The sequence below is a fragment of the Nannobrachium achirus genome (assembly GCF_963921795.1).
Source record: "Nannobrachium achirus genome assembly, chromosome: 13".
Taxonomy (NCBI): domain Eukaryota; kingdom Metazoa; phylum Chordata; class Actinopteri; order Myctophiformes; family Myctophidae; genus Nannobrachium; species Nannobrachium achirus.
Window position 1 is genome coordinate 32,059,208 of NC_137833.1, and position 21,857 is coordinate 32,081,064.

The 21,857-nt window shown below is 43.2% G+C and overlaps 1 protein-coding gene across 1 annotated transcript in view; it reads left to right on the plus strand.

The window, feature by feature from the left end:
* LOC308297268 (attractin-like protein 1) overlaps positions 1-21,857 on the plus strand; it is a gene marked incomplete at both ends in the record, with an annotated part of 368,613 nt that overhangs the window by 45,113 nt on the left and 301,643 nt on the right. The window contains 4 exon segments of the mRNA XM_080740683.1: positions 2,924-3,007; positions 3,297-3,410; positions 7,539-7,667; positions 11,649-11,857. Coding sequence (XP_080596809.1) covers positions 2,924-3,007; positions 3,297-3,410; positions 7,539-7,667; positions 11,649-11,857 — 536 coding nt within the window.

The window sequence follows — 21,857 nt, forward strand, 5'->3', positions numbered from 1 at the left end:
CACACACACACACACACACACACACACACACAACCACCACACCTGTTATTACTTATACCACAAGACAGTATGACGTGTGTCGTCTGTTTTTGCAGCAGTGTAATGGTACGTTGTACTGATATGAATATTTTTCAGAGTATTGCTATTCTGTCTCCAGTCCTCTTTGCCTACAGTGGAAATCTACCATATTAATTTGGGATAAATTATCTTCATTAATTGATACCTCTAAAATGCACATATCTACTAGTGTATGTACAGTATATTGTTCAGTTAGTATACTTTGTGTGTGCATTTGGGGGCATATTACAGAAACGCCCTAACTCCGAAATGCTATCTTTTCTGTGTAGTGATTGGTGACCCATATGTTATTAGTGTGGTTGCCACAACCTATTCATAGATTCCATATAGTTTCATCGTTTGACAGCACAAACATCAGTGTATTTTGGATGGATGTCAATTTCTGTTTTCAGATATTTAACAACTTGAGCCATCATTACCTAATAAACTTGACCTTTCATTCTGTACTTTGTCTGCTCTTTTCCCCCTCTACACCAAACCTCTTTGCCGAAAATAGCCGAATATCTTCCATTTTTGGCTGCAGTTCTCAGAAAATGGACACTAGGGTTCAACTTGTTAATATAAAAAGGAAGTTGTTAATATAAAAAGGATTGGAAGATTTGGAGGACTCCCTGTAGTAACTCTGAGGAACTCTGAGTCCATTGAGTTCAATGGACTTTTTCTGTCTTTCCCTAATAGGACTGATCGTGGATAGCTACTGGGACGTAAGTCGGGACTTGATCAACCCCGGCTGGGTCACCTGGGCGAGGGTGTATGATGTTGCGAGACCCGACAACATCACGAAACACCCGTCGACCCCAGGCTACATCACTGATGATACGTCCCAGTTGCATCCTTGTGATGTTTTTTTTTTCTTTCTGTAACCCCAAAACCCCAAATGTCAATTGAGTTCAATGCACCTTTTCTGTCCCTTTTCTTATTGGACAATATAATGGATTTGAGGATTGGTCAAGCTTCACGTGACATCACAATGTATAGGCAACCACACTTTCAATTTCAGAGAATTGCACCTTTCTAGCTATTATTGAGTGGTGATAAAGTTATGTTATGTTATGTTATGTTATGTTATGTTATGTTATGTTATGTTATGTTATGTTTTATTTATTTGATATGGACTTCACAATCACATTGGACGAACCAGATGCATTGATATAAGTGATTTTAGCACAAGTGCTAATTCTCATCACCTGTCCACAGGAGGCTTTTCTATTTTACAATAATCAAATCTAACACCCAGTCAAGTACAGTAAACATTAGTATAAAACCCAATCAAGTACAAAAACAATAATACTAGTCTAAAACCCAGTCAAGTACAAACAATTATAATAGTCACGTGCGTACTCTGACAATGGGTACTGATGATTTATTCCAGAAGTGATCATCATCACAGTAGTCCCCATAAGACACAGGTGTTATATTTTCAAGCTGTAATCAGCTGTCAGCCTGATGATTGTTGAATAAGTGTTTCTAAGCAGACATGCATTTCTACACACCAATCACAACCCATTCTCACAACAAGCTGGTCCATTTAAATATGGCCTCATCCTACACTCCCTCCTACACTTGGACACCTGTGTAGCAGACAGAGATCAAGCTGCTGTGCTCGCCTCCATCACCCCAGCCTCAGCCTTTCTACTTCAGGGTCTTGTATGGATCATAGGTTATTTAAATTAAATCTATTGCTTAATTGGGCCAGCTCCTGTATACCCATGGGGTGTTTCTGCATCGCTGTTACAAGTCTGGCTCAAGGCTTACAACAAAGGAAAGAGTCCACACTGTGTCAAAATGGAAAATGATGTTTATTAAACTGCATAATCAAAGAATTACAGAAACAAGGACATTATTAATCAGTAGTGTAGTGTGCGGCTAATTCGAGTACAGATGAAGTACGGTTTAATCCGGTTTTAATATTAAGTGGCTCCACGTGGCTGAGAAAGAGTTAAGTACAGTACTTAAGTAAAGTACTTACAGGGTTGTTAAGTAACGGATTACATGTAACGGGATTACGTAATCAGATTACAAAAAACAGGTAACTTTTAAAGTCTCAGGTTACATTTTAAAATGTGTAATCTGGATTACAGTAACGGATCTGAATGATGGGGGTTACACGCTGGATTACGTTCTCCCCTTGCCCTCATCAATTTTACACATAAGTTATAACACCAAACAATAAAATAATCAAGTCGAATCAGCGTAAAGTACTGCCACTTTGCTTAAGGAAAATTCCTTTTCCTAATTTCATAGGCTCAATATTCTTGTCTAGTTATCAATGGTAAAACTTGTTTTATTTAATTAAAGAGAGTTTTGCTAAAAAGTAAATCTAAAAGTAACTGAAAGTAACTAGTAGTTACTTTTTAAATTGTGATAATCAGATTACGTTACTGACTACATTTTCTTTGCAAGTAACTTGTAACTGTAGGGGATTCCTTTTTAAAAGTAACCCTAACAACCCTGAGTACTTAGTTACTTTACACCACTGTAAACTGGACCCTTCTGGAGATCAGAGAGGCATCAGCAGTTAGACACCAAGGTGATAGAGAAGATCAGCGGAAACCTTAACAGAACTCTATTTGTGGCGATACATGGTTAAATGAACTATGACGAGAGCGCTCCTGATTGAATTGTCATTACACACGCCTGAGATGTCAAGCCCAATGTCGTGTGTCATTCCCATATAAGTGTGTACTTGTTAAGGTCTTGTCACTGCTGTCACCAAGCTTATTCCCAGGGGTGAGCTTTGTCACTGAATATACCAATAAACCCCCTTCACCCTCTCTCTCTCTCTCTCTCTCTCTCTCTCTCTCTCTCTCTCTCTCTCTCTCTCTCTCTCTCCCTCTCCCTCTAGGTTAACGGAGCTGTCAGGCTCTCTGACAGATGGTCCAATCAACTATAAGTACAAGACCAAGTGTACCTGGCTGATAGAGGGATAGTGAGTATCTCTGTCTCTTTTCCTCCTCTCCTCATCAATCTTTTATCGACACAAGGAAGCAATAGTTTAGCTATCTTCAAGGAGAGCTGGAGACAAAGTGATCATTTTGGCTGGGTCCCACTTGACTCTATGACCGCAGTCTGCAAATATCTGAGGTTTGCGAAACAGCAAATGCACAGGACAAACACAGCAATTGTATACATTATAAATACAATGTGTGCATTAACATCACTCGTTGTCCATACCACTAATATAATGTGAACATATTTGCTCTCTCTGTCTCTTCTAGTCCTAATGCGGTGCTTAGGCTTCGCTTCAATCACTTTGCTACAGAATGCAGTTGGGACCACATGTACGTCTATGACGGAGACTCCATTTACGCCCCACTGTTGGCTGTCTTCAGGTGAGTGGAGCGTCTGCAGGAGATGGCAGGGGAACTTTAACTCTTTTACCGCTTCGGACGTTCCCGTTCGCCCCAATTTTGACCCTAGCTTGTTGCCAATACGAACGCTCGTTCTTTTACCTTGTCTGATGACTGTAAGCTGATGAGGGGTCGCATGGGTGTGTACAGTAAAAACATCTCCCGTAATGCTGCTTTCAAATCTCCACCACACGTAAACATCAATGATGTCCAATTCACTTCCTGGCTGTTCTCTGTGGACCTGATCTAGATTATGCATTTCTATGCTCTGAACTGAGCGGCCCAATTCACATCCATTCTTTGCATAAGGCTGCCCTCTGCCGCCAGCTTGGCTAAAGTACATATATAATAGGTCCAATAAAAAAAAATCGTTTGGAAATAATGAATAGATCTTTTTCTATAACATCGCAAAGGTAAGCTGCTTTTTGCTGGCACCAGCCCCAATAAATAAATAATACATCTGGCAGTAGAACTGTTAAGAGGGAGATACTGTAGGAAGGTGGACGTATAGCAGGTTTCCACCCCGCCATCAAGCATTCTAACAACTTCCCGTGGCTCATTTACTTACCGTACATAGATCCAGTTGTGGAAGAAGTACACACATTTTCTACTTGTGTAAAAGTATCAATACCACAATGTAGAAATACTCTGTTACAAGTAAAAGTTTTGTATTCAGAATTTACTTTTGTAAAAGTACTAAAAGTAAGGTACTCATTATGCAGAATGTCCTAGCCCAGGGGTCTTCAACATTTTCAGGCCAAGGACCCCTTAGTTGAGAGAGAGATGAAGCAGGGACCCCCACAACCTGTTCATAGATTCCATATAGTTTAATTGTTTGACAGCACAATCATCAGTGTATTTTGGATTCATGTCAATTTGTGTTTTCAGATATTTAACCACTTGAACTGTCAATATAAAGTTGACCTTTCACTATGTACTTAGTCTGCTCTTTTCCCCTTCTTTTTCCCCTCTACACCAAACCTCTTTGCCAAAAATAGCCGATCTACAAGCTCACAACGCCTCGCACTGCAAGGCGTTGTGAGCTTGTAGATCTGCGAGGCGTTGTGAGCTTGTAGATCTGGTATTGTATGTATTATTGTCTTTTTGAATTGAATACACTGGACCACAATGGAAACAAGACATCAGGGTTTTTCTGTTATCCTTTTAGCATTATTGTATAAATGTACCTCTGTACTTTTTGCAAACTGTTATCAATCAATCAATGACATCATAGATGACTGACCTCACAGGCTGGCCACATGAAGTGAGTGCGAGGTCCATATCAGAGCCGCACCATTCCCATAAGGAAGCCAAGATCCAACATGATAATATTCTTACAATTAGCCACATTTTGCCAAGGCTCTTTGCTGAATTAATTACATTGTGTTGCCAGTGAGTTAGGGAGAGATGATTTACAAGCAGAGAGAAAAAAGAATCAGTGTAATTCATGCACATTATAGTAAATCAAGTACATTTTATGTATACTTTATATCCCCAAATCACAACAAAGGTTGCCTCATGAGTTAAGACAGAGATCCAACAATGTGTCCATGAGAAGATGCTTGGCGACAGCGGCAAAGAAAATCTCCCCCTAACAGGATTTATACATTCTGTTTCCTCCCTAATTATGTTCCATCTTGCTCTGCTATCTCTGCCCGCCTCTCAAGCACCCTCATTCTGCCACTACAACTCTGAATACCCCCTCTCCTAACCATACAAACACCTATCCAACTCTGTGAATACCCCTCTCCTAACCAGACAAACACCTATCCAACTCTGTGAATACCTCCTCTGCTAACCAGACAAACACCTATCCAACTCTGTGAATACCCCCTCTCCTAACCATACAAACACCTATCCAACTCTGTGAATACCCCTCTCCTAACCAGACAAACACCTATCCAACTCTGTGAATACCCCCTCTCCTAACCAGACAAACACCTATCCAACTCTGTGAATACCCCCTCTCCTAACCAGACAAACACCTATCCAACTCTGTGAATACCCCCTCTCCTAACCAAACAAACACCTATCCAACTCTGTGAATACCCCCTCTCCTAACCATACAAACACCTATCCAACTCTGTGAATACCCCTCTCCTAACCAGACAAACACCTATCCAACTCTGTGAATACCCCCTCTCCTAACCAGACAAACACCTATCCAACTCTGTGAATACCCCCTCTCCTAACCAGACAAACACCTATCCAACTCTGTGAATACCCCTCTCCTAACCATACAAACACCTATCCAACTCTGTGAATACCCCTCTCCTAACCAGACAAACACCTATCCAACTCTGTGAATACCCCCTCTCCTAACCAGACAAACACCTATCCAACTCTGTGAATACCCCCTCTCCTAACCAGACAAACACCTATCCAACTCTGTGAATACCCCCTCTCCTAACCAGACAAACACCTATCCAACTCTGTGAATACCCCCTCTCCTAACCATACAAACACCTACCGTATCCAACTCTGTGAATACCCCCTCTCCTAACCAGACAAACACCTATCCAACTCTGTGAATACCCCCTCTCCTAACCAAACAAACACCTATCCAACTCTGTGAATACCCCCTCTCCTAACCAAACAAACACCTATCCAACTCTGTGAATACCCCTCTCCTAACCAGACAAACACCTATCCAACTCTGTGAATACCCCCTCTCCTAACCAGACAAACACCTATCCAACTCTGTGAATACCCCCTCTCCTAACCAGACAAACACCTATCCAACTCTGTGAATACCCCCTCTCCTAACCAAACAAACACCTATCCAACTCTGTGAATACCCCCTCTCCTAACCATACAAACACCTATCCAACTCTGTGAATACCCCTCTCCTAACCAGACAAACACCTATCCAACTCTGTGAATACCCCCTCTCCTAACCAGACAAACACCTATCCAACTCTGTGAATACCCCCTCTCCTAACCAGACAAACACCTATCCAACTCTGTGAATACCCCCTCTCCTAACCAGACAAACACCTATCCAACTCTGTGAATACCCCCTCTCCTAACCATACAAACACCTATCCAACTCTGTGAATACCTCCTCTCCTAACCAGACAAACACCTATCCAACTCTGTGAATACCCCCTCTCCTAACCAGACAAACACCTATCCAACTCTGTGAATACCTCCTCTCCTAACCATACAAACACCTATCCAACTCTGTGAATACCCCCTCTCCTAACCAGACAAACACCTATCCAACTCTGTGAATACCCCCTCTCCTAACCATACAAACACCTACCGTATCCAACTCTGTGAATACCCCCTCTCCTAACCAGACAAACACCTATCCAACTCTGTGAATACCCCCTCTCCTAACCAAACAAACACCTATCCAACTCTGTGAATACCCCCTCTCCTAACCAAACAAACACCTATCCGTCTCAACCTATCGCTGCCCACCTCTCCTGCATCCTGAAGCGTTTGAATAGATTTTGGTCAGAAAAGATCTATGTGGTTGGAAAATGAGTGTGAATTTGGCCAGGATTTTCCTATAGACAAAAAGAAATCTATACGCTTGAGTATTACAGTATGTTACTGTTACCAATAAATTGTCCCATATTGTACATAACTGAGGTTAAGCGCTACAAATGGCTAACAGCTGCGTTGGGGCACAAAAAACTAAGGCTATAGCTGCAATGGAAAAGCTTTTGTTGACATTCATTATAGGCCGCGGTACAGTGCTCAATGCATTGCATTTATCACAAGAGACAAGCCAGCTTTTATAAGTACCCTCACGTCAAGAGACAGACCACAAGCCAACAATCAACAAAAATAAAAGAAATCCCTGCGTACCACATTGTATTATTTTTATCTAAAGCTTAGCTTATCGGTGTCATATTTATAATGGGGAGTACAATTCCTGTAATGGGCCTCCGCTGTCTTGCAGCTCCGTGATAGCACTTTGAGACCACAGTAGCGATCCATTAAATACTCTGCTGATAATATTGTTTCTGCTCTGTCTCTTTCCTGTCTCTTGCTTTGTTATTCTCTCTGCTCCTCTCTCTCTCTCTCTCTCTCTCTCTCTCTCTCTCTCTCTCTCTCTCTCTCTGCTCCTCCCTCTATGTCTCTCTCTATGTCTTCCAGTGGTCTAGTGGTTCCAGAGACGCGGGGTAATGAGACGGTTCCAGAAGTGGTGGCAACGTCTGGCTACACTCTGCTCCACTTCTTTAGTGACGCTGCCTACAACCTGACTGGCTTCAACATAGCCTTCTCGTATGTCTAGACATGTCTCCTCTCTCTGCCCTCCCTCGCTTTCGGTGTCTCTCTCTGTTTCTCTGCCCTCCCTCCCTCTCTCTCAATCTCCCTTTCTCTTCCTCTCCCTTTCACTCCCTCCTCCCTCCCTCCCTCCCTCTCTCTCTCTCTCTCTGTCTCTCCCTTTCTCTACCCTCTCGCCCCTATTTCCTGTCTCCTTCTCTGCCTTGCTTCAGCTCTCTCAACAGACCCACACACGTACACTCAAAACTCTCTCTCTCTCTCTCTCTCTCTCTCTCTCACACACACGCACTCACGCACACAAACACAGCCACAGCAGTGCATTTGGAAGCCTTGTCTCTCCCTTCGTCTCCACAGATTTCTCTCTCTGTCACACAAACAAACACACAGTAATGATGTTACTGCAGTAACAGGTGGATGGAGCAGCCATTCATTCAGTCAGTCTGTCATTCAGTCAGTCAGCCATTCACTCACTCAAGACTGTGTGTGTGTGTGTGTGTGTGTGTGTGTGTGTGTGTGTGTGTGTGTGTGTGTGTGTGTGTGTGTGTGTGTGTGTATGTGTATGTGTGTGTGTGTGTGTGTGTGTGTGTGTGTGTGTGTGCGTGTGCGCGCGTGTGTGTGTGTGTGTGTGTGTGTTTTGACAGCCTTAGCCTTGAGGCTTTGCTAAAGTACCAACACACACACACACACACACACACACACACACCATAAAAGACCAGCACACGTAAGGGGGTGATAAAGGCTTGGGTTGTCATGACGACCCCCATGTTGTCGCCGCCAAACCTGTTTTAATGAAGACCACATAATGTCCTTCACTTCTATCCTGATTCTCTCTGTCTGGCTGTCCCTCCATATTCTCTATCCCTCTATTTATCCTCAATCCATCTCACTGTTCCTCCCTCTTGGGTTGGCCAGTTAACCCGTCATCTATCTATAAATGCGACAAATCTCTGTCTGTTTGTTTGTTTGTTTGTTTGTTTGTAATCCGCGTATCTCGAGAACCGTTCGTCCCACCGGCTTCAGATTTGGCACGCGCATTCCCCGCCGCCGCGCGGAGTGCAGTGCCGGGCCTCGACCCGACCCGACTCGCGGTTTTCCGAAACCGGCGCGAAACGTTCGGAATCTCCTTATGCGGAGCTGATTGTTGACATCAGGCTGTTCCGGAGGAAATCGGCGCAAGCACTGAGTCATTGTGACATCACTTCATAAAAGGCTCTGACATCACGTACGCCACATGAGTCAACACAAAACCTCTGTGAATGTGTATGTATGTATGTAATCCGCGTATCTCGAGAACCCTTCTTCCCACCGGCACGCGCGTTCTCCAGATATGGGCATAAAGTCTGACATCAGAGTTTTCCGCAACCGGTACTGTGTGTGCAGAGATCTTCATATATGGGCATAAGTGGACAAAGACAAACAGATGGTCAAAACGGGTCCTATGACAACAGGTATATTGGGGTTTGCATTAAAGGGTGGGTCTGCATAGATCTCCATATATGGGCATAAAATGGATGCAGACAGACAAATACAGATATCTCCATATATGGGCATAAATGGACACTTGCAAACAGATTTTCAAAGATCTCCATATATGGGCATAAAGTGGACGCAGACAGACAGATACAGATATCTCCATATATGGGCATAAATGGACACAGGCAAACAGATGGTCAAAACGGGTCCTATGACAACAGGTATAATGGGGTTTGCATTAAAGGGTGGGGCATTCATGGGGTTTGCATTAAAGGGTGGGGCATTCATTCCCTATTTCAAATTCGGCACGTGCGTTCCCCACCGCAGCAGGTAGTGCAGTGCTCGGCCTTGACCCGACCCGATACACGATTTTCTGGAACCAGCACGAAAGGTTCGGATTCTGATGTCTGACATCAGGATTTTCCGGAACTGGCACTGTGTCTGCATAGATCTCCATATATGGGCATAAAATGGATGCAGACAGACAAATACAGATATCTCCATATATGGGCATAAATGGACACAGGCAAACAGATGGTCAAAGATCTCCATATATGGGCATAAAGTGGACGCAGACAGACAGATACAGATATCTCCATATATGGACATAAATGGACACAGGCAAACAGATGGTCCAAACGGGTCCTATGACAACAGGTATAATGGGGTTTGCATTAAGTTTGTCTCCTCCTCCATCTGTTTGTCTGTGTCCCTTTATTCCCATTATGGAGATCTCTGTATCTGTCTGTGCCTCCGACTGTGTTGCAGACACAGTGCCGGTTCCCCCTTTAATGCAAACCCCATTATACATGTTGTCATAGGACCCGTTTTGACCATCTGGGCGGCCCAGCTTCTAGTTTATATCAAAACCGTATTAGGACCTATAGCCAACTTCTATTTGTCTGTCTGTCTGTCTGTCTGTCTGTCTGTCTGTCAAAATAGACGAGCTACAAGATCACAACGCAACGCTATTATCACGGTTATTTTTATAATCGTTTGTTAATCGTAATTGAGGCAAACGTTTTAAATAACCCTGAGATTGATTTTAAGACGTATCGCCCACGATCACCTCCATCACTCTTATCCAACGTCTATATTCTGCCCTCTCTCACTCTCATTATCTACAGTATCTATAAAGCCATCTCTGTGCATCCATTTCTGTCTCTCATTCTGTCCCTTCATTCTGCCTATCATAGCCGTTATCCCTCCCTCCTCTAGCATCTCTCAATCTGTCTGTCTGTCTGTCTGTCTGTCTGTCTGTCTGTCTGTCTGTCTGTCTGTCTGTCTGTCTGTCTGTCTGTCTGTCTGTCTTTCCCTCCATCTCTCTCTCTCTCTCTCTCTCTCTCTTCACACCTCCTTCTGCCTCCCTATGTCTTTTCTTTTCCTTGTGTCATTCTATCCTTTCTTGTGCCTATCAAACCCTCTACCTTCTCTCTTTGGTTAACTCTCCCCATCTCTCTCTTAAACCTCTCCCTAACTCTTCCCAACCCTGCACGTGTCCGTCCGTCCGTCTGTTCCTTCCGTCCGTCCGTCCGTCCGTCCGTCACTCTCTCTCCCTCAACAAAGTTACCCCAGCCTTTATCTCTTCATCTCTGAAGAACAGTGTGTAGTTAGTTGTGCCTATTCATTTTGTATTTTATTTTTTGCATCATGGAGCTGTGCTGCTTTCTTTTTTTAAAGTTAGAAAATAAGCCTCAGCCTCTGCCTATAATGTCAACCTAATGTCTCTTCACTTTATCTTTTTATCTGTCTTCTTATATATTCGTTTAAATTATAGCTAACAAGGACATTTCATGTGAATTGTGATGCACCACATTAAGGGTGATGTATACTTAGCCACATGCCAGTATTGTGCACTGGAAATAGCCGATCTACAAGCTCACAACGCGTTGCGCTGCAACGCGTTGTGAGCTTGTAGATCGGCTATTTCCGTTATCGAGCTTGTAGATCGGCTATTTCCGCTATGCAACACCGGCACACAACTTAGTGTAAATCAGGCTTTGGATGAGCATCAGCTAGCTTTTCAGTGGCATAAATTGGCACTTCAAGAGCTGCTACATTCAGACAGGCATATTTTTGCTTCAGCATGGCTGATAGAAATGCATCCAATTTGCTTTTATTTCCTTTTTTGCGCTATATGCGAAAAGATTGCTTCAAATTGGGGAAACTGTCAGCTTCTGCCCTTTGTGACTCGGCTATCCTCTAACTGTTGATAATTGCCTCTCTTCCTGTCCCAAAAACTCACTCTCTCTCTCTTTCTCTCTCACTCACTCACCACATTGCCCAGGGCCATCCTAGCAGTAGCAGCCTGAAGGGCTCACTATGTAAATACAACATTGTGTGTTCAAGTCAGGTTCCTGCCACCCCTGGCTCTATCCCTGCAACCCTGTCAATCAAGCTTGAATGTTGTCCACTGAAGCAGAAATGCCATAGAGTAATCTTTATGGAAATGCTCCTTCTCTCGCTCACTTAATTCACATTCTCTCCCCTTCGCATCTGTCCCAGGATAAACTCCTGTCCTAACAACTGTTCGGGCCACGGGAGATGCAGCAGTGCCAACTCTGTGTCTGGCCGCGTGTACTGCGAGTGTGACAACTACTGGAAGGGCGAGGCCTGCAACATCCCCTACTGCAGGGACAACTGTGGCAGCCCGGACCACGGCTACTGCGACCTCACCGGAGAGAAGCTCTGCGTCTGCAATGACAGCTGGCAAGGTAAGGCAGCAGCCACAGGGTTAAATGGGAATTATGGACCGGAGGGTAGAATTTAATCAGGGAGATTACACGCACAGATAGGGATAAAAGCCACCGTTATTGATAGAACCTGTGGGGCTTTTTGGCCCCAACTGTGTACAATGTCCTTGAAGTACAAGCAGGTACTGCTGGAGGGGAATATTGTTTCCCCCTGAATAGTAAGTCTGCTGCCAAAGAGGTTTTTATTGAGACAGACAATCTAGGGGAGCTGTGAGGGAGACAGTTTAATGGGTACCACACACTGTACGATAGTGTGTGTGTGTGTGTGTGTGTGTGTGTGTGTGTGTGTGTGTGTGTGTGTGTGTGTGTGTGTGTGTGTGTGTGTGTGTGTGTGTGTGTGTGTGTGTGTGTGTGTGCGCGTGCGTGCGTGCGTGCGTGCGAGTGCGCGTGCGTGTGTATGTACAGTATACATACAGCTAAAGTGTGGTCAGCTAATTAACCAGTTACTCTAGTTATTGGTCGAGCCGTCCTACCCAGACAGGGCTTCAAATGGGAACGATTGGATATATTGTTAATCCGGTAATTTTTCTAGCTTCAAAGTCCATTTTCTCGCTACACATCAGTCGCCGACACTGTTAGTAACACATACAAGCTATTACATATCCAGGGGCGCGCCATTGTTGTTGTTAAAACGCTGAACTTTGAACTCCAGTTGAAATCCCTTCTAGAATGAGAATTTCCCCACGTTTGTTCTAAAGTTTGGTGCTACCAGTACCAGATCATGGTTGCTCCCTCTAGTGTTGTGGCTGTGGGTGTCACTCACTTTGGAACTGTTGTTAGACAGGTATGAAGGTATTGAGGGCACTGTCCCTTGGTCCTTCCTTAAGTTTGACTATCTTAATATTGACTGCCACGAAAAACCTGCAACTTTCGCGGTTGCCTGCCACGATAAAATATGATTTTCTTCCCTGCAAGCCAGATGACGTCATGATGACGTTATGATAACGTCCTCCGGTGACTCAGGTGACGTTCAGAACTAGGCCAGATCACAGCCCATATGGGGATGATCTTGACGTCATTACCAGGGCACCATATGGACTATAGGATTATAGTTAGTATTGAGTATAAAATATGAGCATGTAAGGTTATATTCTGGGACATATCTGACTAGCTATGATATTTATCTGGCCTCGATCGGACACTTTCTGATTAATCTAGGGCGTCCGTTTTCGTGGGCAAGATTTATGTTGGTTGAAATCAGGTGATATTCTAGACCAGATCTGACTAATCATGGTTTGCCTTGATCTGGCCCCAATCGAGACTTCACTTATTGGTCCAGGTCCTGATCGTGCTTGCTGGGTTACCTTTTAATGTGATCGCCGCTTTTTGCACGTGCACGAGGTGCGCGTGCACTGAAGGACTCATGCTAGCACGGCCAATTGTTAGCATGCTATAAGCAGACAAGCTAGCGATTTTTTTAATATGTTTTATGAATATGATAGTTAATTAACTCAAGAAACTCTGGCCTGGCAGTCAGTGACTTAAATACCATTCCATTTTTCTTAACCCTGTCTTCTACTGAGCCATCCCAAACTAGCGAAGTGTGTTGGAATTTGATGGGTCATTGGCTTAAGGCAAAGAAGTACTAGGCCTATATCAGCTTGTTTTGGGAGGTCATAGTAGTGACATTGAGGGCTCCAGCTAGATTCTTTAGAGCACTTTTGTTGACAAAAGAGTAAATCCTGCCCAAAAATCGTATTCTTTGATTGACTTCCTAGATCACTTTGATACAATTTTCAGTTTGTTTGTTGTCAAGAATACAGCCCAAAATAAACATATTTTATGCTTGAGTGATCATTAAACCTACCAGTCGAACAGATAGCCAGGAAAACAATTGTTAAATCGTTTATTAACACATAAGCTGTGCAGTCAAATATCACTCCAAAACCAATTTGGCACCAAAAATGAACATGTGCCTACTCATTTTAATTACAAAAATGTGTGTTTGTGTGCATGTGCAATTGTGCATGTGTGTGTGCGTGTGATTGTGCTTGTGCCGTGTGTGTGTGTGCGCATGATTGTGTGTGTGTGTGTGTGTGTGTGCATGATTGTGTGTGAATGTTTTCATTGATATGCTCTATCTAGACTTTGGCACATTTGTTAAGACAAACTAAGTTAACTCGAAACTCAATAACTCAACTCAACCGTCACTACAAATTGAAGACCTGCTCAGAATGTTGCAAAAAATAAGACACTTGTTTGTCTGTAAGTCCCTCCATTAAAGCATGAGGTGGCCACAAGAGGTGTTTGTTCACATGACACAAGATAAGCTTTTCCTACACCAAAGAGTCTTTCACCAGCTTGCGTGTCTGTATTCGTAGCAGGCACCAGCCCAAAGAATTGTGCGTGGTGTCACATGGTCATGCACAAGCTCTTCCACCAGATGGCATTCGTTACTGATCCTTCAGAGTTTTATTGCGACACTTTAGCTATTTTTGATGGGCAAGGTAAGGCAGGTCGTCTTGACTTGTGACGAGTCTGACCACCTGCTTGTTATTGAGACAACGATCCAATGATCACACACGTGCTGATGTACGCATTGCGTCCATATGTAAGTGAATAAAAAAACTCAAAATAAAAGGAATGCAGCTTTAGTCCATGCATTACGTAAAATAAGAAAATGTGTTTATTTTGTAATTTGCCATTAACCCTACAAGGGCCGGTCAGAGTGAACCAAAGGGCTGCATACGGCCCCCGGGCTAGAGGTCTGCGCGGGACTGATTTTTGAATCCCGCTCCTGCCCGCTCCCGCTTGAATTCTGACCACTCCTGCCCGCGCCCGCGATGATTTCTTTTTTGACCGCCCACTGTGATTTCCTCTCCGCCGCTCCTGCCCGCAACAAACAAATGATGTGAATTTAGTCCCACGGACTCCCGCGGCGCACAGTACCGCAGCACGTCCAACAGCCTCCCTCCCAAGAAGGCACATTGAAATTGAGAGGAGCATATTTGTGACGGACTGACGGCGGCGTGAGAACAAAATGAGAGAAAGAGAGAGAGAGAGAGGGAGAGGTCGAGCGACGGACCCACGGCACGGAGGAGAGAGTGAGAGGAGAGAGAGAGAGAGAACTTAAGTTGGCGGAGAGAAAGAGAGACTTCAGTCCACGTACTGTATGCGATTATTCCTACTGTATGTGGGTGCGTTGTCCAGCAGGGGTAATTGCGTTCTCTATTCACATCTTGACTTGCTAAAGAAGGCACGTTGACGTTTGTATCTTATCCATTGAGATCCAAAACCAACAGGACTAGTGTGCGCGAGAGAGGAGCATTTGTGAGGTTGTTAACAGAGGTAAAGTGTTTATATTGCGATTGGACATAGGCGATGGGACTATATTATAATAAATAGTTGTTATTTAGGCTAAATAGTGAGTGACAATGCCGCTGCAACTATCCGCGCACCGGTTAGCATGAGAACAAACGAGAGAGGGAGGGAGGGGGAGATAGAGCGAGAGAGAGAGAGAAAGAGAAAGTCCACGTACTGTCTGTAGGTGCATGCTGTGTGTTGTCCTCAGGCTCAGCAGGGGAAATTACGTTCTCAATCTCTACATATTCACATCTTGCTAAAGTATAGATAAAAGCTTATTGCGGGAGAGTGCGGGATTTTGTGGCGCCCGCCGAGTTTATTTTGACCGCATGTCCCCGCCTGCGGGAGCGCGCTCTCGATGCAGGGCTCTACCCCGGGCCACACAGGGTCTGCTGTTATAGTGTAGGGGACAGACAGAGTAGGAAAGCTAAGAGGGAGACAGTGTAGGAGACACAGACAGTAGGAAAGCTGAGAGAACAGCTTTGTATCATCGACTACAGCAATGGTTCTCAACCTGTGGGTCGGGACCCCCAGGGGGGTCCCCAAATTATTTTGGGGGGTCCCAAGATGATTATACATTGGCCAAATTGTCAAATATTATTTATATTATTGCTATTGTCACAATGTTACGTGTTATACAAAATGTAATGCCTCAACTCTTAGTGCTCGTCAGGGTCCTCAGTTAAAATATGATTATTTTTGGGGTCGCGGCCTGAAAAGGTTTAGAACCACTGGACTAAAGCAAGGATAATCGATGATACAATGACTTTTGTTTCTCAGTAATTTCTAACATTGGAAATACTACCATCCATTCGTTCCTCTTGGCAGTACAAATGACTGTCATACAGTTGTATTTCACCCACTATCCGTTTTTTTTTTTTTTTTTTGTAATTGTATTGTCAGTATCAAACATTTTCAGGACAAAAGATTTTCATATTCCCTCATGATGACAGTCCAGTGCATACTATCCACAGCTCACCAAGCTGTGGATCCAATCTAGTTTTTATTTGATCACATCATAATTTTCATTGGTATTGGATGTTTAAAACCCACTAACCCACAGATAGACTTACCCACTTTAAACTTGGTGTCCCTATTTATGAAATTGTAGCTAGGCTATTTCGCTACTTTACTTTACTGTCATAGGGCAAGTATAAAATAGGGATTTAATTAATAGGAAAACCTACATTTAAATAAAGGTGAAATAAGGAGATACAAGGACAACTGACAATATACACATCCTCCTATCATAATCAGTAAACGTTAATATAAAACTAGTGAATCATTCCTAAACTCTTATAGCAGCTGTTGCAGTGAAGTTGTGTCCTGCTATTGCTAGATTGTGTAGCACTGCCCCCTCCTGGATGGATGCTGAAGTACAAAGTATTTTCTTTAGATTTTGATGGGCTATTTTAAAGACAGGGAACCTCATTTATCGATGGGAGTGTAAAAAACTGCATATTTTTTTCCCCAAATATTGGTGTACGGCAACGTAGTGGCATTTATCAGCGCATCCTAACCAGCCAATCCTATCGTTCATTTGATCTCAGCGTTGCTGACTGAAACCTAGCGTCATTTAATAAATAACACACCCTTAACTATTCTCGAAACGCCCCGATTCTACGACCAGAACAACCAAAATAAGACCTAATGACATAAGGAAAGCCAATAGGAAATAAGTTTACCCTGCACGCCTCCAGTCCTCGCTCACACAGACCACACATGCACACACACTCAAGCCTGAGCAGCATGCAGGGGCGGCATAGCTCAGGGGTAGAGAAACTGGTATTAGAGCACGAAGGGTATAAATCCCGAAGGGTTCCCAGTTCGAATCCGGGCTCCCCCTGAGTTAATGTCGAAGGGTCCTTGGGCAAGACTCTGAACCCCTAATTGCCTCCGGTGAGTAGGTTGGTGCCTTGCATGGCTTCCTCCGCCACCGGTGTATGAATGTGTGTGTGAATGGGTGAATATAATGCACAATCTATGTAAAGCGCTTTGGATTAAAAGCGCTATATAAATGCACCATTTATTTATTTATTTATTTTTTATTTCGGGTGGAAACCTTGTATGTCCAAAACTCGTATTTATCATTTTAAAAATGATTTAAACTTGTGAAAACCGCCGATCTACAAGCACACAGTGCGGTGCGAGGCGTTGTGTGCTTGTAGCTCTGCTGTTTTCACTACCTATGCGACGGCCTTGTATGACAAAGCGGGGCTTTACTTCGCGAAAAAACCTACACATTTGAAACTTGGAGATGAGAGGTTTCTGCCCGACAGTGACGATTTGGTACACTGTGGAAACGGCAATCTTTGACAGTGGGATAACTGGGATTACCATTTATTCTCTAGATTAGGCTAGCAGCCTACATGAATGACACCATACCAGTCACATCGTCATCATGACTGGAATACAGAAAAGATTACAGCGGCGCCACGCCAGTCCCGAATCCTCAGCAAATGCTCTTGCATAAGCGCTCGTATAATACTAGAAGTTAGAGATTGTGCCCGCTTTGCTGGCACTACAGCTACTTGCAGCAGTGATCCAATGGATATGGCTATATATGGAGATCTGTATCTGTCAGTCCTTGCACACTGTCAGAGAAACATAAGCTTTGCAGGGCTCACTCAGAGCCAGAGTAATGTTGCTTTGGCAATATTGTTGACAAATCTTTAATAAAATATACTAACTGCACTTGCTCAGAGTTAGTTAACAATAGACTAGCAAAACAGTCTCACCAGTGACTTAATGAATGAACATACATCAACATAATCATGTTATTCAAATAGCAAAATAGCTTTACATTGTCAGGTAGGCTATTTACCTTTAAATATTTACCTGTGTCTTTGTTAAACATTGTTAATTGAGCAGCCTAAATAAAACCACCTTTCTGTGCATGATTTGCATGAAGTTGAAAGTATTCAACTCATGTAGGTTTCTAGTGCATTCATTAATTGATATATAGGCCTACATTGTGTATAGATCACATACCGTCTAGTCTGTATATTCATTCATAGAAGATACAGGCTACTCATTGTTAACAAACCATTAATGTCTTCATATATTCACAGGTGATAAATAACTTGTTCACCTTTAATGTTTTTGACAATACATATAGTCCTCCTAATTCATTCATTCATACTCATTTAGAGATAGCTTTAGAGATGGATATTTACTCTAAAGCCCAATCATGGTCAATGTATGTTTCAGTTTACTGTACTACGACCTGCGTCACAAGTTTTCCGACTTTGCTCGCGTGCAACACCGTCGTATGACGAAGTACAGTATAACACGGGCTTCATACACAACAAGCTGTAGCGGTGGCGACCGCAGTTTAATAGTGTAATATTATTGTACGTTTATATATTACCTGTTATACTACAGGCAGCATTGTGGGGGGCGAATTGTCCCTGTGCAACTGCATCGACTCCGACGACTCGCACAACACGGCCATTCTCCGTTTATCTAAATTAATCTGATTAATATCGCCGATATATGTACAAACCGAGCGGCGACAGCTGACTACATGCTGACATGATTCATGAAACCAAAACAAACTCCTGTTTCCATCCGGTTAAATTCTTCTTCTGACGACAAAAAAAGAGCATACCTTCTGTTCTAGTGCTCCCCAGCGCCATGCGCCCCATTCACACACCATTCAAATGGTGCCTGGGAGGAACTACACGGCAGGGACCAAAAATGTTTCACTTCAATAGTGTGCTGCAGATCCCCCAAAGTTGCGTAGCAATGAGGGGAAATAGCGTACCTGCGTATTGACACTTAAAATGCGTGCTTAGTACGCAAAATGCGTACGGGTTGGCAGGTCTGCTATATATACACACACACAGAGCTATATTAAAACAATAATGTATTTGACTTTGGGGAATAAAATATGTTGAAAAAAGGTATTTGATTATCACATGGTGACCTAATCACATGGTCCTTGCCACTTCCGGTCAGAAGGGAAGTCAAATTTAAATCCCGCTTTGATGGCACACCAAAGTCTATTTATTTGAGAACTAGACACTGTCTATAGGCTCATTGTTGCAAACTAACACCGTTGTATATGGGGAATAAAAAACAGTAGAAAACTGTTACAAAAATAAGACCCGATAGTGTGTGCGTGAGTGACTGTGTGTGTGCATGCGTGCTGTGTGTTGCACTGTGTGCTAAAATAACTAGTAACTATATAGCTCCTTGTTACACCGTTGTGCGGGGAATAAGCACCCGAAACCGTAATAAAAATAACCCAAAACCGGATAAAAAACGTGAATTTTTCGGCGTGCGGCCAAGCCGCACGCATGAACTCCTCCAGGCTCAGCTCCCCTTGGGATTTGGGAGTTCCAGCGCCCCTGGGCTCACATCTAGAGAACGGGCCACCACATGTCCCTAGTGCCAAGATGGTTTTGGTGGCCAGTTGTCCAGGTGGCCACCTCTCCAAGTGCCCAGATGGTTTTGGACATATAAATCTGGATATAACAAAGCGTCCAAGTTGTGTGCTGTGTTGTGTGACCTGGCACCATGGATCCAGGTGGAGGTGAACGGAATTTGATAGGTAACAAAATGTTGTGTAACTGGCTGCCTTTCTGTGACGTGGCACAGGTAAAAAAAACAGATCTTCAAGCTCAAAACGTGTCGATGCATGACACCTGAGCTTGTAGATCTGCTCTCAGAATTGTGATGTATATTGCTTCTGGACACTTCCGGCTAGTGGCGAGGAAAACAAATAGTTTTATACAAAGTGAGCATAGTGCAAGTACATAAACGGCAGGTGAAGGAGCTAAAGACTTAGGCCAAAGAAATGTGGTGTGGCCTAGGCGGACATACAGACATACAGCAGGTGACAGCAAATACATAGGAAGTGGCAAGTGTAATTACTATTAGCCATTGTGGCAAACTCGCTGATGGTGCTAACTTTTTGGCTTCCAGGGATCTGCTACTCCTTCAGGAGATCCAGATGCCTGTCAGATGGTTTGACAATGCTGCTCCGCATGTTTACAATGGAACAAAGTGGTGTAGACCAGGGATGTCAAACATACGGCCCGCGGGCCGGATCCGGCCCGCGAGGTGATTCAATCCGGCCCCAGGCTTGTAGAGCATACATTCCTGAGCATTTAGGAAAAAAAAGTCAGTCTCTAGCCCATTCCTGTCAAGAGTTATGATTGTTTTAAGAACTGCAGGCTAGGTTTCTCCCACCAGCTGGCGGTGATTGAGTTGATTGATTGGAATGTTAAGTGATCAGCTCTCTCTCTCTCTGAAGATGACAGCATTGCTAGGAATGGGGTGGGGGGTCTGGCTATGAATAATACCTGAACGTACCTACAATATTCGAACTGTACTCAAAGATTACACATATTAGACATGGAAATTAATGTTAAGAAAATAACTTATTTAAAAAATATAATGATAATAAAATGTAAAAGTTTTATTATTCAGATATTTTCTGAATATGCCATTATTGTTCATTACTTTTATTGTTTTTATTATAAAATACAATAAAAATAATTATTGTCCTGCATCAATAATATTTTTTTTAGCCATTTACAAATTATAGCAGAGACTATCAGGAATTGAATTATTCTATTATCAAATGGTTTATTCTTATTGGCACTTCTTAAAGGAGTAGTTCACCCCCAAAATGCCATGGAGCCAATGTAGACTCATTCCTAAAACAGAAATTTGATTACAATAAATGCATGCCTATTGATTCCGGATGGGGACCCAAATGCATTTGTATCCCCATCCGGAATCAATGGGGGGAAGTGTACTATTTATTATCACATTTTTGTCTTAGTAATGCGACAAATAAAATAAAAATATATTATTGAACTCAAGTCTCCATGGCGTGAGTAATCAAAGAAAAAAAAAGTCATTTTGGGGATGAACTACTCCTTTAAACAAATAGCATCTCTCGTACCTAACTGCAACTGTAATACCAATAATGAAAGTAGCTATTTTACTTAATTATGAACACAATTTGTAAAATGATATACTGCTGTACTGCTAGCTATAGCAGTGGCTAAGACGACAGGAAGAAAAACAGAGCGAACATGTGCGCGAGTGTGCATGCCATCCGATCCGCGACTGGTTCGGCCCTCATCAAGTCGCCTTTCATCCAATCCGGCCCTCACCCCAAAATGAGTTCGACACCCCTGTTGTAGACAAATCCTACACCACCTCAGAATTTGACGTGAGATCTGATCCTACCGTACACTAGAGCCGACATCATAGTCGCCTGGGCGGTGGAAGGCTTTACACCGCGGTGTAGTCTTTTCGAGTCTTTTTGAGTCATGAAACTACAACGTTACATCATTCCTCGCGGTGGAGAGCTTTCCACCGCAAGTCCCAACACATCTCTCTGTTTTTACTATCAGACAGTCAGGCTCTACACCCCGTTCACTGATTGGTCGATCTAGACCAGTCAGTCACGGTGTACAGGACTCCACCGTGAGTGACTATGATGTCCTGCACTTATTTTCTGACTTGCGGTGGATAGCTCTCTTGCGGTGGATAGCTCTCCACCGTACACTCTGATACGGGCTTAGGGCATTCACGAATAGTGATTTTTAGTATTCAAATTATTCGACCTCAAAGTATATATATATATTTATCTGTGGAACCGAATCACATTAAATGTAATACCTACAATTCCAAGTGC